This window comes from Echinops telfairi, unplaced genomic scaffold, assembly GCF_000313985.2.
Source record: "Echinops telfairi isolate 266 unplaced genomic scaffold, ASM31398v2 ScPeMD7_1;HRSCAF=3_0, whole genome shotgun sequence".
NCBI classification, from domain to species: Eukaryota; Metazoa; Chordata; class Mammalia; order Afrosoricida; family Tenrecidae; genus Echinops; species Echinops telfairi.
Genome location: NW_022103896.1, coordinates 73,619,707 through 73,635,890, shown reverse-complemented (window position 1 = coordinate 73,635,890; position 16,184 = coordinate 73,619,707). Strand labels below are relative to the sequence as shown.

At 36.0% G+C, this 16,184-nt stretch overlaps 1 protein-coding gene, 1 non-coding gene and 1 pseudogene across 2 annotated transcripts in view; 1 reads left to right on the top strand and 2 right to left on the bottom strand.

Annotated features, from left to right (window-relative positions):
- Positions 1-16,184, bottom strand: part of MYBL1 (MYB proto-oncogene like 1) — a 44,836-nt gene that overhangs the window by 8,461 nt on the left and 20,191 nt on the right. The window contains exons 7-12 of the mRNA XM_013006856.3: positions 15,824-15,898; positions 14,980-15,084; positions 13,359-13,592; positions 11,798-12,166; positions 7,272-7,414; positions 6,694-6,808 (exon numbers count right to left, since the gene is read on the bottom strand). Of these exons, the coding sequence (XP_012862310.3) occupies positions 6,694-6,808; positions 7,272-7,414; positions 11,798-12,166; positions 13,359-13,592; positions 14,980-15,084; positions 15,824-15,898 (1,041 nt within the window). The remainder of the gene's footprint in view (positions 1-6,693; positions 6,809-7,271; positions 7,415-11,797; positions 12,167-13,358; positions 13,593-14,979; positions 15,085-15,823; positions 15,899-16,184) is intronic.
- LOC105979252 lies at positions 2,788-5,509 on the bottom strand (annotated as a pseudogene).
- Positions 12,338-12,423, top strand: LOC115869010. Its single transcript, XR_004045933.1, has one exon. It is a non-coding gene; the product is annotated as a small nucleolar RNA SNORD88 (small nucleolar RNA).

Genomic DNA, 16,184 nt, shown 5'->3' with positions numbered 1-16,184 from the left:
GGTTAAGTGGAGAGCAAATGTTTTGAGAATGATGAGGGCAATGAATGTACAAATGCGCTTTACACAATTGATGTGTGTATGGATTGCGATAAGAGTTGTAGGAGCCCCTAATAAAATGATTTTTAAAAAAAACAAAAAACAAAATATAACTCGAGAGAAGAACATTAACTAAAGTACCCTAAGAAGTAACTTGCATTTTTAACCTATTTTTAATGAATCTAACATCAGAAATCTGTATCTTCTTAGTATGCTCATGTCTTCTTCAGTATTTTGAAGTTCACAAAAATATACGAAAGCACAATCCACTAAAATACTTCCCATTTCTATTCATTCATGAACTGCTGCTACCACTACTATTAGAATAGCTATTAACCACAAGTAAGCAGGTACTTTTTTGGTTATTGTTTGAATTTTAATGTGAATTGTTGGTGGTGGTGTTGCTATGTGCCATTGCATCAGTTTCGGCCCATAGAGACCTTATGCAATACAGAACAAAACGCTGCCTGGTCCTGTGCCGTCCTCAGTTGTTCTTATGCCTGAGCCCGCTGTTGCAGCCTCTGTGTCCGTCCATCTCCTTTGAGGCCTTCCTCTTTTTCGCTGACCCTCCACTTTACCGAGAACAATGTCCTTCTTCAGGCACTGGTCTCTCCTGACAAGATGTCCAAGTAAGTAAGACGCAGTCTCACCATCCTTGCCTCTAAGGAGCACTGTGGTTGTACTTGTTCCAAGACAGATTAGTTTGTCCTTTTAGCAGTTCATGGTACTTTCAATATTCTTCTCTAGTATCACAATTCAAATGTTTCAAATCTTTTTTCAGTCTTCCTTATTCAATGTCCAACTTGCGCATGCATATGAGGTAATGGAAAAATACCATGGCTTGTGTCAGTCTCACCTTCGTCCTCAAAGTAACATTCTTGCTATTCAATACTTTTAAAGAAATTTTATGTAGCAGAGTTACACTTTCTCATCTTTTGATCTCTTGACTATTGTTTCCATGAGTACCGATGGTGGATCCAAAGAAGACAAAATCTTTGACAACTTCAACCTTTTCTCTGTTTATCATGTTACCTATTGGTCCAGTTGTGAGGATTTTGGTCTTTTGTACACTGAGTTGTAATCCATACTGAAATCCTTGATCATCAGCAAGTGCTTCATGTACTCCTCACTTTCAGCAAGCAAATTTGTGTCATCTGCATATCGCAGGTTATTAATACGCCTCCAATCCTGATGACATTTTCTTCGTACAATTCAGCTTCTCTGATTTGCTCAGCTCACAGATTAAGTATGGTGAGAGGATAAAGCCCTGATGAATACCTTTCCTGATGTTAAACCATGCAGGATGCCCTTGTCCTATTCACACAACTGTCTCTTGATCCATGTACAAGTTCTGAATGAATACAATGAAGTGTTCTGGAATTCATATTCTTCTCAAGATTATTCATAGTTCGCTATGATTCACACAAATGCCTTGGTATAGTCAATAAAACACAAGTAAACATCATTTTGGTATTTTTTTGTTTTAAGCCAACATCCATCTAACGTCAGCAATGATATTCCTTGTTCCACATCCTCTTCTGAATTGGGTCCGAAGCTCTGGCAGCTCCCTGTCAATGTACTGCCCCAATCATTGTTGAATGACCTTCAGCAAAATTTTACTTGACTGTGATATCAGCGATATTGTTCTATAGTTTGAGCATTCTGTTGGGTCACCTTTCTTTGGAATGGGTACAAATATAGATCTCTTCCAGTCAGTTGAACAAGTAGCTGTCTGTCAAATTTCCTGGCATAGATGAGTGGGTGCTTCCAGTGCCTCATCAGCTTACTGAAACATTTCAATTGATATTCCAGAGATTTCTGGAGTTTTGTTTTTGTCTAATGATTTCAGTGTAGCTTGAACTTCTTCCTTCAGCACCATTGGTTCTTGCATATGCTACCTCTTGAAATGGTGGACTGTCAACTAGTTCTGATTTTGGTACAGTGACTCTGTGTATTCTTTCCTTCTTTTTATGCTTCTTGCATCATTCAATATTTTGCCCATAGAATCTTTCAACATTGCAACTCCAGGCTTGAATTTTTTTTCTTCAGTTCTTCCAGTTTCAGATATGCTGAGTGTGTTCTTCCTTTTTGGCTGTTTAACTCTAGGCCTTTGCACATTTCATTATAATATTTGACTTTGTCTTCCCAAGCTGGAGAAAATTTACATTTCAGACCATCAACTCTGTATTCAACAGCTCAAACCACTCATCAATAACATGAGCTCTTCCTCCCTCCCTGCCTGTTTTATCCTACTCTTTTCCCTTGATTTCTCTTCTCCCTCTTACGACCTCCATCCTCCCTTTCACCCAAGTCAACCTTCTAGGCCATTGCTTCATCTTCCCACCTTCACCCTTCCTCCCATGGGAACTTCCAAAATCTGTTGAGTTGATACAACTAAATATATAGTATCTCACTGTTTTGATTCGCAACTCTTAGATGGTTAATTATCATGAACATTTTTATCTTGTGTTTATTAGCTATTTACATGTCATGTTTTGGTAAACTGTTCATGTGCTTTGCCCACTTTTTAATTAGATTATTTCATTTTTTCTTGTTGAAGTATTGTAATTTTCTTTTTCTTTTCCACTTACCCAAATTTTACTAAAGAAAAAAAGCTATGATGGTAAATATCTAGAACACAGTGTATTTTCTGAGATTTGTCCCTAAAAAATGTGACATTTGATTCCCAAACACATGCCAGAAGCATACAACGGTCCCCAACTGTACTAAGTAAGTGAGAAGCTGAAGTGCTTATCTTCCAACTTTGCCCAGTCTGTGGTCTGTCTTTGGATCTGCAATAATTGACTGAACAGTGACTATAGCTTCATTGATTTTTATCTATAGCTCTTTGAGTTCTTCTATATGCAGCAATCCAAGAATCTGAGCAGCTTCATTAAGAACTGCACCTCCTGTGTCAAAACCAAGACTATGCTTGTCTACAGAAACAGGCAAGCCCTCTTTTGTTTGATGAGCTTAACCAACTGCATCCTGTGTCAGGTGCTCCTGAACCAAAATTTGAATTGCCTTTAGCATTACCAGGTAACCATCATGGCGCTGAATCTGAAGGTTAGCCAAAGCCATTAGACCATCCTTGAAATCAGGGTTATTTACATCCAAGTTGACCAGTGGCTCTGTATTTTTAGCTGCACTGTCAGCATTTTTTTGCATTATCAGGAACTGTGTCCTTGTATTTTTCAGCATTATCTCCATATTTGAGTCTAACAGCTAAGCCAAGAAGCCAGTCAATTGCTTCTTGTCGATCTTGAATCTTGAAAGGAAAGTTAACATCTTTGAGATACTTTTCTAAGAACTTGGGCCAATCACTGCTGTGGATGTTTCTTAAATTCCCTCTGTCTTCAATCTTGTACTGTGTGATTTTCTGGTCTTCCAGCCACACAATAAAATTTCTAAATTGTTTCATCTTTGCAGTTGAAGCTGGCAGGGTTGTGGTAGTCGAGGCCGTCAGCATGCGTCAAAACATGGTCCCAGCTTCCCACATCAGTTGCCTGTGCTGCAGCCGCGATATGGGAGGCAAGGTGGTGGTATTGTAGTTTTCTATAGACTTTAGAAATTAGTCCTTTGTTGTGTTAAGAGTTTTTTCCAGTCTGTGGGTTCTCTTTTTACTCTTTTGATGAAGTCTTTTTATGCATATGTTTTATTTTTAGTAATTTCCAGTCATCTATTTTGTCTTCCACTCTGTGTGCTTTACTATATATGATAATATGCCTATGCCTTGCAATATGGCCCTTAAGTTTGTCCCCATTTTCTCAAAGATGATCTTTATAGTTCTTGGACTTATATTTAGGTCTCTGATCCATCTTGAGTTCATTTTTATGCATGGGGTGAGGCATGGTTCCTGTTTGGCTCTTCTGCAGATGGAGATCTAATTTTGCCAGCATCATTTGTTTAAGAGACTATCTTTCCCATTCAATGTTCTTTGGCCCTTTGTAAAAGATCAATTGTCTGCATTTGAATGAACTTATTTCTGGATTTCCTTTTCCATTCCATTGGTCTATGGACCTACCATTGTACCTGTACTACGCTGTTTGACTACTGTCAAAACAGGTTTCAAGGCCTCTCACTCATTAGAGGCCTACGTCTTTTTATTTACTTTGTTTATTCTGGGCCTCTTCCCTCTCCATATAAAGTTAGTAACTACTTTTTCCATTCATATAAAGAATGAGTTTGGGCTCTGGGTCAGTTGTATTTGTAGATTATTTTGGGTGGTATCAACATAAAATGTTGAGCCTTCTTAACCATGAACATAGAATATTCTTTCATATATGTAGGTTTATTTTGGTTTCTTATAAGTATTTTATAGTTTTATCCAGTCTGCTGTTTAATCTCTTAATATTCAGTGTGATAATTGATGTGCATGAGTTTGTCATTTTTGTTGTATTTTTTTTGTTCTTCCTATATTTATACACTTTAGATACTGCTTTGAATGTGTAGTTTTTTGTGTGAAGTTCTCTTTTATGTTGATGTCAGGTGTGTCTGCTGCTGTTGTTGATTATTAGTCCATAATACCCTGCTTAGTTATTTTTTGTACTGCTGCTTGTTAAATTTCCTTTAATTTCTCTTTGTCTTATTTCTCTTATGTTCCCTCATATTTGAGTGACAATTTTACTAGATATAAGATTATTGGTTGGCAGGGTTTTTTTCCTTTCAGGATTTTATATATGTCACTCTATTGTCTTGTCTGTATGGTTTTCTGCTGAAAAACTTGAGCTTATTCTTATTGATCTTACTTTGCATGTGACTGCTCTTCTTTCCTTAGCTGTTCTCAGAATTCTCTCCTTGTCTTTGATATTGGAGAATTTGACTACAATATGGTGCACTGTTTTTACCTGCGGGTCTATCCTGTTTGGTTCTCTTAGCTTCCTAGATAGTTCTTTTCCCCTTCCTTGCTGTTAGGAAAATTTTATTCCAGGATTTGCTATACTGCTTTCCCTGTGGGTTTTTTGGTTTCTTTCTGTTCTGGAATCCCATTGAGACGTTAGTTATTCCTCTTTTGATAGTGTTCCACATAACTCTGAGGTTTTCTTCAGACTCGGTTGCTCATTATGTTGATTGTTCTTCTCATAGATTACAGTCAAAAGATTTGTCTTCAAGCTCACTAATTTGGCTGTCCATTTCTTCAATTCTATTACTATTTTACACTGTTGTGCAATTCTGTTTTCTTTGTATTGGTCTTTTGGGCTTCTGTTTAAAATTTCTAGTTTATCTCGTCTTTCCTTTGTTTTCTTGGACTCCTTCTCACCCAGTAAAACTACTCAATTATCATTCTTCTTCTGAATTATTTTTCTGAAAGTTCCAGAGCCTGTTCATCTTCAGCAATTTCCTTTAGGTCTGGGTGTTGTTCACTTGTTTGTGCCTGTTTTTCTTGTTTGCTTGTTTGTTTGCTTGCTTTAGTGTGGACCAATAACTTCTGCAGCATCTTGATGTAGCTGTTAGGCGTGGCAGGGAGACTCATTGTGTGAGAATAGTTAACTCCTTCAGTGGGATTGGAGAGGGATAATAGAAACCTCAAAACAAGTAAAGGAAGAAAGAGAAAAGGGAAACCATTTTTAAAGATTAAAACAACAACAACAACAAAAGGTAGTCCTAATTTTAAAATATTATTTTTTAAAATTTAAGTAGAATTAAAAATAGCAAAATGTTTGATTTAAAACAAAAATTTTGAAATGTTTGGTTGGGATTTTCGCTCTGCCCAGAAGCACTGTAGCAGTTACGGACAAGAGCAAAGTGTGTCACGGCAAGAAGAGTGGGGCACCAGCATGGGTGAGGGATTGTACCGGAGGTGCTCTTGAGGTAAGGTCCAGTGGAGCAAGCGTGTCCGTTTCTGAGCATGGAGTGACCTGCATGGTCAGATTCAGGTGCTCAGACTGGCCAGGAGTTTGCCGAGGCAGGTGTGTACGCCAGGTAGGAGGTGAGACAGTGGCACAGGCCAGAGGAGGGCTAAGGGAGCCGGATGGGCAGGAGGATGCACTGGGTATCTCTTGGGCAGTTTATTCTTGCCTTCTCTCTTCTGCCCACCCACACAGTGCTTGGCATTTGGCATTCTCAGGATACTTAACTATTGAGGGGTTTTTAAAGATTGCTGGAGACATGTCTTGTTTTGTTCTCTTGATGTTTTTCTCCTGATTGTTGAAAAGGGATTTACTGTCCTTGAGAATCAGTCAGCCATCTTGACTGGAAGTCTAAGCACATACTTCTTGAAACTCAGAACAAGCTCTTTCATCTTCACAGTAACTCCCTGGGGTATATTTCATAATCTCCATAACGCAAAAGAGAAAGTGAGACTCAAAGGTTTCATGATCAATTAGCTTTTTAAACATTATTTTTAAAGTGCTTATGTATACCAAAATGTATAAATTACTTATTCCTTTTCAGGTAACTTTTAGTACTGAAAGTATTAAAAGTGTGAGTTGTAATATAAAAAAGGGCTCTACGAACAGTGCTTTCCCAGTTGATAAAGAAAAGGTAAAAGTTAAAAACAGCCAAGCAAAGGTTTATTCACAAGTCAACATACCAATTGAGATTTAAAACCTTGTAAGTTTTTGAGAATAACTTTTTTAATATTAAAAATCAAGAATGCTAAAAATCACAATTTGGATTTGATAAAATTAAGAAAAATATTGAAATGGGTATACATACCACAATTTTAAGAGGTCCATATTTTTTCTCCTGAGCAGCAAGCGCATTCTTAAATGGAGTAGGAGTTCTCGGTGTGGTACCCAATATAGATCTTCTAATAGTAGGTGTTCTAAACCTATCCAATCATTTAGATATTTGTATTATAGTCAAAATTTGATTTATACTAGTTAAGGAAGTCAAAGCCATGATAAAGGTACAGATTAAATATTCTCTTATATCTCTTATACACCTGCTTTAGTTATACATTTCAAGGCTATATTGTAAAAAATACTTGCCTAAATTAATTTTTATTCCAATCATGTTTTTTTAAAAAGACTAATGTAGAAGAATAACTAAAATCATTATTTTTCTGGAAATTAAAGTCAGAGGCTATGTTTAGCTGCATTTTTGTTGTTCTTGTTGTTGTTAGTATGCTTGCGATAAAATACAGTGGTGTTATTATTTTCTAATTCTAGTCCTACATGGATCGTGATTAAAACATACACATTAAGTTAAAAATTAAGTGTACTAAAAGCTACTCTATCATGGAAATTATGATCCTCATTTTCTCTTAACATACTTACTTAAGAACTACTTACCCTACATTTTCCTTTTGATCTTTGGGGGTCGCTTCCTTGTGAAGAGGAGTTGTAATGAGAACTTTTTGCCCACAAATAGGGGTTGATGTAAATGAAGGGTTTTCCATATTAAGTTGTTCATTTCCAGGACATGTGTTAAAAAACTAAAAAGGGAAGACAATGTTAAAAGACAATTTTTAGGACATCAAAGTCCCTACACAAACATTAAATTGTTAAAATCCTCATCTCTCTTTGGAAAAAAATTAGCCATGATATTGCATTTACATTCTACTGCATGTAAATTAAGCTCCATGATGGCAGGAATTTTTGTCTGTTTTGTTCATTACTGCCTCCCTAGCTCTTAGACTAGTATTTGGCATATAACATGTACCTTAAAAATATATAGTTTTAAAACCTCATGTTATAAAATACAAAAATTTAAAAATAAAACAGTATCAAATAGCTTATCTGTAACCCCCCAGAAAAATCCCTGTCAACACACCAATTCTGACACATAGTGACTCTACTGGTCAAAATAGAGCCACGTTATAGGGCTTACAGAAGCAAGCTGCCTCATCTTTCTTCTTAAGAGTAGCTGGTGGGTTTGAACTGCCAACCATTCAGTTAGCAGCCCAATGCTTAGCTCACTGTACCAAGGCTTCTTAGCTATCTATAGAAACCAAATCAAAAGAGACATATCTTTTTTTTTTCAGTTGTTATTAGTAAATAATGTTAAGTGACCTTTTCTGTGAGAGGAGAAAGATGGGGGTCCCTACTCCTGTAAAGAGTTACAGTCTTGGAAAATCAAAGGGGCAGCTCTATCCTGTCCTACAGGATTGCTATGAGTTGGCGTCAACTCAATGACAATGAGTTTAGTGTTATGGGGTGTTTTTTTTTTTGCTGTGAAAATACTTTGAATTCATTTTCAAAATACTCGTTTTATTTAAGATTCACAATCAATATCCCTGGAAGCAATGGTCAATAAATCAAATGACAGATGGTGTTGGGCACATCTGTTGCAAAAGATCTTTTTAAAATGTTTACAAGGAAAAAATGTCACTTTGAGGACTAAGGTGTGTCTGACCCAAACAATGGTCTTTTCAATGCCAAAACTTAACAATGAATAAAGAAGACTAAAGAAGACTCGATGCCTTTGAATTTTGGTGTTGGTGAAGAATATTGATGATATCATGAACATCCAGGAAAACAAACATATCTGTCTTGGAAGTATATACAGCTCCTTAGAAGTGAGGGTGGCAAGACTTAAGTCTCATGTACATGTTAACATGTCCCTGGAGAAGGACAGCATGCTTGGTAAAGTGGAGGGTCAATGAAAAAACCGGAATCCTTAAAGAGATGGACTAACACAGTAGCTTCAATAACGGGCTCAAACAGTAGTAATCGATGGAACGGGATCAGGTAATGTTTCATTCTGTTGTAGATAGTGTGACTATGAGTCAAACCAGCAACTCTGAATACACAATAAAACAACAATGCTGTATCATTAAGGAATATAGCACGTGTCTATCTAGAGTACAGCACAGAACCTCTGAATAGCCAGAATTGATATTGCAAAGCCTGTTTACTAAATTACTTGTTGAATATAACTTACATATGATTGTGAAATTTATTTTCACAGTCAACAGATTAAAAGCAGTAGTATAAAGAATATGAATTACTTTTTGGCTATTTACACCCGACATGAATTCTTGTAGTTCTATGACAATTTACTTAATTCTAATACTTATAATTTACTCAACCCTAAGACTAACATTCAAATTCTCTTAATACTCTGCAGTAATGTGCCACCATTTACAGGGTAAAGTCCAACCTTGGATATAGAAAATTCTTTATTGTCAGGCCCTCCCTTACCAATCATTTTTCACCTGAGAATTTGCTCCTCAATAACAGTTGAATACTCCCCATGGCTCCACTTTCAGCCAAACAATAGACAAGTCTACAAAGTGAAAATAATACCAGGAGGTGTGCCCTTATTAGAACTACCAACCAAACAAAGGCAAAAGGCAGTCTGCCCAGGGATAAAGCTCAGGAGGCAAGAAGGGGTAGGGAAGAAGGACAAAGAGAAATCGTAAATACAGGGAGGAGGTGGGAAGAGTGCTGTTACATTGTGAGAATTGTAATCAGTGTGACAAATAAAAATGTGTATAAGTTGCTCAATGGAAAGCCAATCTGCTGTGTACGTCACCTGAATCACAATTAAAAATTTTACAGAGAGAGCGAGAGCTGGTTTGTTGAGGAGGTAGGGTACAACAATAATGAATACCTCTAGTCCGTAAAATTCCAATTGCAGAAATTTACAAGTGTGTCCAAGACGGCTTTTCCATTTGCAGAAGAGTATGAGGGCACATGTTATGTAAATGGTACCCTCTGAAGTGTGGGAAACACAATTTTCAGAGATCAGAATGGTTATATACTGCCAGATCCTTCTCATTCTCCCAAGCTCAAAACATAGCCCACCCACCCCACCCCCTGCCCCAGCAATATCCCAGCATTCTTCAAAGCTTTTTCCCCATAAAATATTTTAACCTCCACTAAGATGCTTTTTAATAAACACCAGCTCCATTTCCCTGGACAAGTTGCTGGAAAAGTTAAGTGTTCAATAAGAAAAATACTATTATAAAATAGGAGGAACTGTTTGGCCTAGTATAGATATCTGCTACCCAGGGACATCACTACAGGGGAACCGTGATAGCCTTCGAAATCTCTTCACTGAGCCTCTGTTTAAGTTTCTTGCTGTGAACAATAAAAGGGGAATTAAAGATAGACTAAAATCTAAGTTCCTCTACATAGCTGAGGTCTACATAGCCTAAGTGTTGGCACTTTTGTGGGAAAACAAAATCACTGGAAACTCAGAGTTACATGTATACCCAATAATGTAAATTATGTGAAATGTTTGAAATTTGTGAACTTGTAATTACTGTTTTAATGATTCCGTTTTCTTGAGAATAGTAATTGTATAAAATTGCTATTGCAGCTTTATTTTCAATAATGATATGCCTCTAGACCTTGGATTTCCCCGATGTAAAAAGTCATTGTAGATAAATGAATGTTAGATTATAGATAGGTCATTAGGTTCTTGTTATACATGTTGTTAGTCTGGTTTTCATTGTTTATCGGATTTAATATTATTCTTGAAAATAGTTGATGCTTTGTACTGCTTGTCTAATAAGAGTTCTGTTATGAGCTGTAAAAAAAGGTCTTTTAACTTTATTAGTTATATTGGTTGAATATTAAATCAGGAAGCTGGATCTCAGACTTAGTTCAGCCATTAGATAACTCTGGGAAAATCATCTACCTTTCTATGGTTACATATTGATTATTTCTATAAAAGTGTGGAATTACTTATCTCAAAAGTCTCCGTTAGCTAATGAGAATAGTTGTACAACTGAAGGAATGTAAGCAATGTCACTGAACTGTACATGTTAAAACTGTTGAGATGATGTATGTTTTGTTATATTTTCATACATAGTAAAAGCATTTTTGAAAATTTTAAATCCTCTATAGTTCTAAAAAAAATTGAGGATACTCTATAAAAGGTGATTCTACAGAATGTGGAAATTATTGAAGAATATTATTAATATAATACAAGCAAAGTTTTACTGAAGATAATTCAAAGACAGTTACAGCAGAAATGCCAGAAATTCGAGCTTGATTCAAAAGAGGCTATGGAACAAGGAATATCATTACTAATGTCAATGAGTCTTGGTTGAGCAGAAAGATATTATCTGTTTTTTATTGCCTCTAAAAAGGCACTGGACTGTGTTGGTCACAGCAAGTTATGAACAACATGGTGAACAATAAGAATTCCAGGACACCTGATTTTGCTCATGTGGAATCTGCACATAAACCAAGAGCAGTCATCTGCACAGAACAAGAGGGCACTGTGAGGTTTAACATCAAGAAAGGCAAGCGGCAGGGTTATTATACCCTTTCTGCACACTTATTCAATCTGTACGCTGAACAAATTATCTAGAAGCTGGACTACATGAATGAGAACATGATACCAGGACTGAAGGAAGGCTCATTAACAAAACCTCCCATATGGAGATGGCACAACCTGGCTTGCTGACAGGTAAGAAACTTGAAATACTGATAAAGATCAAAGACTACTGCCTTTGGCATGAATTATCCCCCAACAAAAGAAAGAGAAATCCTCACAGGCAAACCAATAAGCAATACCATGATAAAGGGAGAAAAGATTGATGTTGTCAAGGATTATATTTTACTTAAATCCACAATCAACACAGCAACAGTCAAGAAATCCAACAACAAATTGCAAATGACAAAGTGTTAAAAAGCAAAGATGTCAACCAACTCATCAAAACCTAGCAACTACATAATGAAGTAACTGTATTTTGTGAGATACTTTTTGATTTACAAGAGTTTAGGGACTCACCTGTATACGTTTAAACACATTAACACTTTTATGTGTAATCAAAGCAATCACTGCTAGTAAGAATATTAAAGATATCATTTAATCTAGCTCATCAACATCCTAGAACATAAGAAAATACAACACTTCTTACCTGTGAAGGGGAAAATGGTAGTGTTTTCACTGGTGTATGTTTTAGTGCTATATGACCACCATCATTGAAAGCGCTGTCACCAAGTCCGCTTCCTGGGGAATGACCCACGCGCATTTTCTTCTTCTTTCTGAGGATGGTTGGTGGTGTGCGAAACTTGGCTGCATTTGGAGATGTTAGAGGTACAGCCTCACTGTCTCCACCATTACAACTATTTTTCTTCCCTTCAAGCACAAGGCTGACGTTAAACTGGCATTCCATAGGTCCTTCATTATGCTGAATCCGCATTAGCTTAACTGGGGTAGACTTGACAGGAGACGCAGCAGCATCAGAAAGATCAAAACTGGTTACATCACTCCATGCTACAGGGTCCTGCAATGAATTAAAATTTTAACTGGTTAATGCTATACCCTGGTTACATCTTGAGCACAGACTGATAATTTCCATGGGGAATTATGCATTTTTATCAGTAAAAATGGGCTTTGCCTAGGAATCATTTCTTTATTATTATTTTTTTAAGTAAGACCATTTAAAAAGAATAGATTATCCCAATGATGGCCAGCACTGGGTCTGATCACCCGAGGACACAATGCTCCAGAACCTTTAACACCTGGGGGTCTAAGAGGGACCCTAGTGCATTGCTGGTGGTAATGATAAATGGTGCAGTCACTGTAGAAAACAGGCAGACAATTCTTCAAAAGGATAAAGAGAATTACCATATGACCAAGCAATTCCACTCCTACGTAGATATACAGAAGACCTTAAAAGCAAAGACTGAGACAGATACTTATATACCAATATTCATTGCAGCATTATTCATAATACACAAAAGATAGAAACAACCCAAGTGTCCATCAGTAAATAATGTATAAATAAAATGTGGAATGTACATACAATGGACTATTATTCAATTATAAAGAGAAAAGTTTTGATACATGCTATAAAATTATGCTGAGTGAGCTAAAAAAAAATACAAATATTATATAATCCCTCATATATGAAATATTAGAGTAAGCAAATTCATAGAGACAAAAAGCAGTTGCTAAGGGCTGGACAAGGGAGAAATTGGAAGTAATGGCTTAAGGATATGTTAAGTTTTTGTTAGGGAGTGATAAAAATCTTTGGGGAATAGAGTGTTGATGGGGGTACAACATAATGAATGTCACTGAATTGCACATCTAAAATGGTAAAGATGGCAAGTATTTGGTATATATTCACATATAATTTTCACTTTTTAAAATATTTTACTGTTTTAGGTGAACGTTTACATAGCAAATAAGTTTCCTATTCAATGGTTCATACACAAATTATTTCTTGTGTTTGGATTCTTATATTTTACTATTATAAAATATTCTTATATTTTACTACTCTCAAGATGAAAATATATTAAAATTGAAAACTTCAATACAAGCACCCACTAGAAAATGTCAGAACCAAAATTAAGTATGGCATACAAAATAATGATTAACATGTAAATGGTCAGTGTCCATTAAATCGAAGTTTGTGAGCGTGAAATCATGTAACTAATATTGAGCTTTGGATAATCTCACACTTTCAAACTTACAGATTCAATAAGTTCTAGAGTCTCTGCAAATTCAGGAATGGTCTGTAGAGATGACAGCACAGCATTTGCCTCTATAGCCAGGAACTTTGTGGGTGAATTCTGCTGAGCAGACACAGTTTGATTTTCATCCATGCTGTAAAATTCACTTGTGTGTTCCTCAAGGGTGTTGAGAGGATTAGAAACGCTGTCATCCATAAGGAAACTACCAGACCAGCTAGAAAAGCTTCCAGTCTGCTGAAAGTACCAAAGAAAGGTGTTGTCATCTTCAACATAACCATAAATTTGTATTGCAAAACAAAGTCTTTCTAGGATAAATTTCATCTTCACTTCAGGTAAAAATACAGTGGCATACACTGTCTTATAAAAATTAGCATAAAGTTTTTTCATTAAACCTCACAACTTGAACTATATTTCCTTTTCTGAACTGAATTTTTAAAAAATTATCTTTAAAATCAAGATATAAAACAAGCATTTACAAACAACATAGAGATCCAACTCCTAGAATATGGCCTCTCTCTATCTTTCAAACTTCATTCCCAACACTACAACTTACAAACCCCATCTCAGGGCATATCTATTACCAAAAAAAAAAAAATCAAGTTTATTCTGATTCTCAGTTTTTAGATGGGACATAGAAGAACTTCACCACAGGATTTCCAAGGCTATAATCTTTCTGGAAGCAGACTTCCATCACATCTTTCTTTTGTAAAGCAGCTAGGAGGCTCCTTTCTTCAATCTATGGGTTAGCATCAGAGCACTTAACCAGCACTGGCAACTGCTCCATGAGTTTTCTAAGTGTCTTCACCCGAACTACTGCTGCTCCCTCCGTCTAGAATACACATTCTACTGGCCAGGGACATTCCTATCTTCTCCTGTAATATACAGTTCAATGTCATAACTAATTTAGATGCACATAGAATCTATCACATCAGTGCAGCAATTTCTCTCTAGAGGCCATAAAATCCTTAATCAACAAGATCTTAATGAATAGAGTGGATTTTATATAGAAAGTTTTTAATGCATATTTAAGTTATTGAGTGCTGGCTGCTATAACAGAAATACCACAAAATCGGTGGCAAACACATTTATTTTCTCACAGTTTAGGAGGCGAGAAGTTCCAATGCAGTACCCTGGCTCTAGGGGTAAACTTTCCACACTGTCAGCTGAGCTTCTGTTCCTGAACAATCTTTATGTGGGTTAGCATCTCCCTTCCCCCATCTCAGTTTACTACCTTATGTTAATCTCTTTTAGATCTCAAGAGATTGATTCAAAATATACCCTAAACTACTCATGAGTTATTAACAAAACAAGCACAACGTTTTTCTTTTTTTAATGCATATCTAAGTTATTGAGTGCTGGCTGCTATAACAGAAATACCACAAATAGGTGGAAAACACATTTATCTTCTCACAGTTTAGGAGGTGAGAAGTCCCAATGCAGTACCCTGGCTCTAGGGGTAAACTTTCCACACTGTCAGCTGAGCTTCTGTTCCTGAACAATCTTTATGTGGTTTAGCATCTCCCTTCCCCCATTAAAGTCAATGGTGATTTTTAAAAACCATGAAAACATACAAATGGAAGATTCTAGCAATAATTTATAGACACTTAAACTAATTTCTTACCGATGGAAGTCGCTTTTTTCTAACTTCATTCTCAGCTGACATAAGAAGTAACTCAAGTTCCTTTATTTTCTTTTCCTTATCAGGATCTTCATCAACAAATGGTTGCTAAAATAAGGTAAATAAGAAAGAAAACTAGACTGCTTAAATCACTGATTTATGATTAATAAAACTCTAATTTTTGTTTATAAGCAACTTGAAACAATTTTCTCCAATAAGTTTTAAAATCACTGCCATCAAGTTGATTCCAACTCACAATAAACCTGTAAGGCAGAATAATGCTCCCTAGGATTTCTGAGGCTGTAAAGTGTTACAGATACAGACTGCCTTCATCTTTCTCCCTTGGAGCAGCTCCAAAATAGTTTAGTTCAACTAGACTAAACTCCAAATACTCATATCACAATCTCTTTGTTATCTAAAGAGGTCTTAACAAATGTTTTCAATTAAGCAAAAAAGATTTAAGAAAATTTAAATACATTAAAACCAACACCTTATAAATCTATCTATTTTAAAGTTGCATTTGAAATAAGTTTGTTTATTGAATCCTAATGCATAAGTTCTAGCCAACGGAGCAAAAGCATATCAATTCACAACTTTAGTGCTTTAAGTTGAAAGAATGAAAGGCCTGGTGTTTTCAACCACTTGACAATTATGCAGTTCATGTTTTTTCAAATCTACTGACATATTTTCTCCTTATACTCAAATTATGTTATAAAATTCAAAGAAATCAGAAGAGAGATTTTTGGGGTTTTTCCCCTACTTCTTTAGGTCAGGAAACTACTAGACTTCCTAAAATATGTTTAAAAGCATTTCTTTCATTTTCATTTTGTTATATATAAAATGTTACCTGAAGAAAGGTAGAAGAAGTCTGAACATGTTCTACACAACTGCCTTCAGGTGACATATATTGATAACCTGGGATCTAAGAAGCAAATCATTAACATCTTAGGCAAAGCATAAAAGTCATTGGCAAAATATCAACATTAAAAAATTCAAAAAGCACTTCTATTAACTTTGAAAATTCCTAACTGTATTAGTTTATCTGCTAACTACATCTCTACTCATATTCTATTCATTAAAAATATTAAAATCTGTAACGGGGTGTCCAATTGCCTGAAGATGGGCTTTGGTGAAGGGTAGCAACAATGAAACACACAACTTTCCTCACTTCTTAAATGCTTGCTCTCTCTCCGCCCCCCCCACCCCCC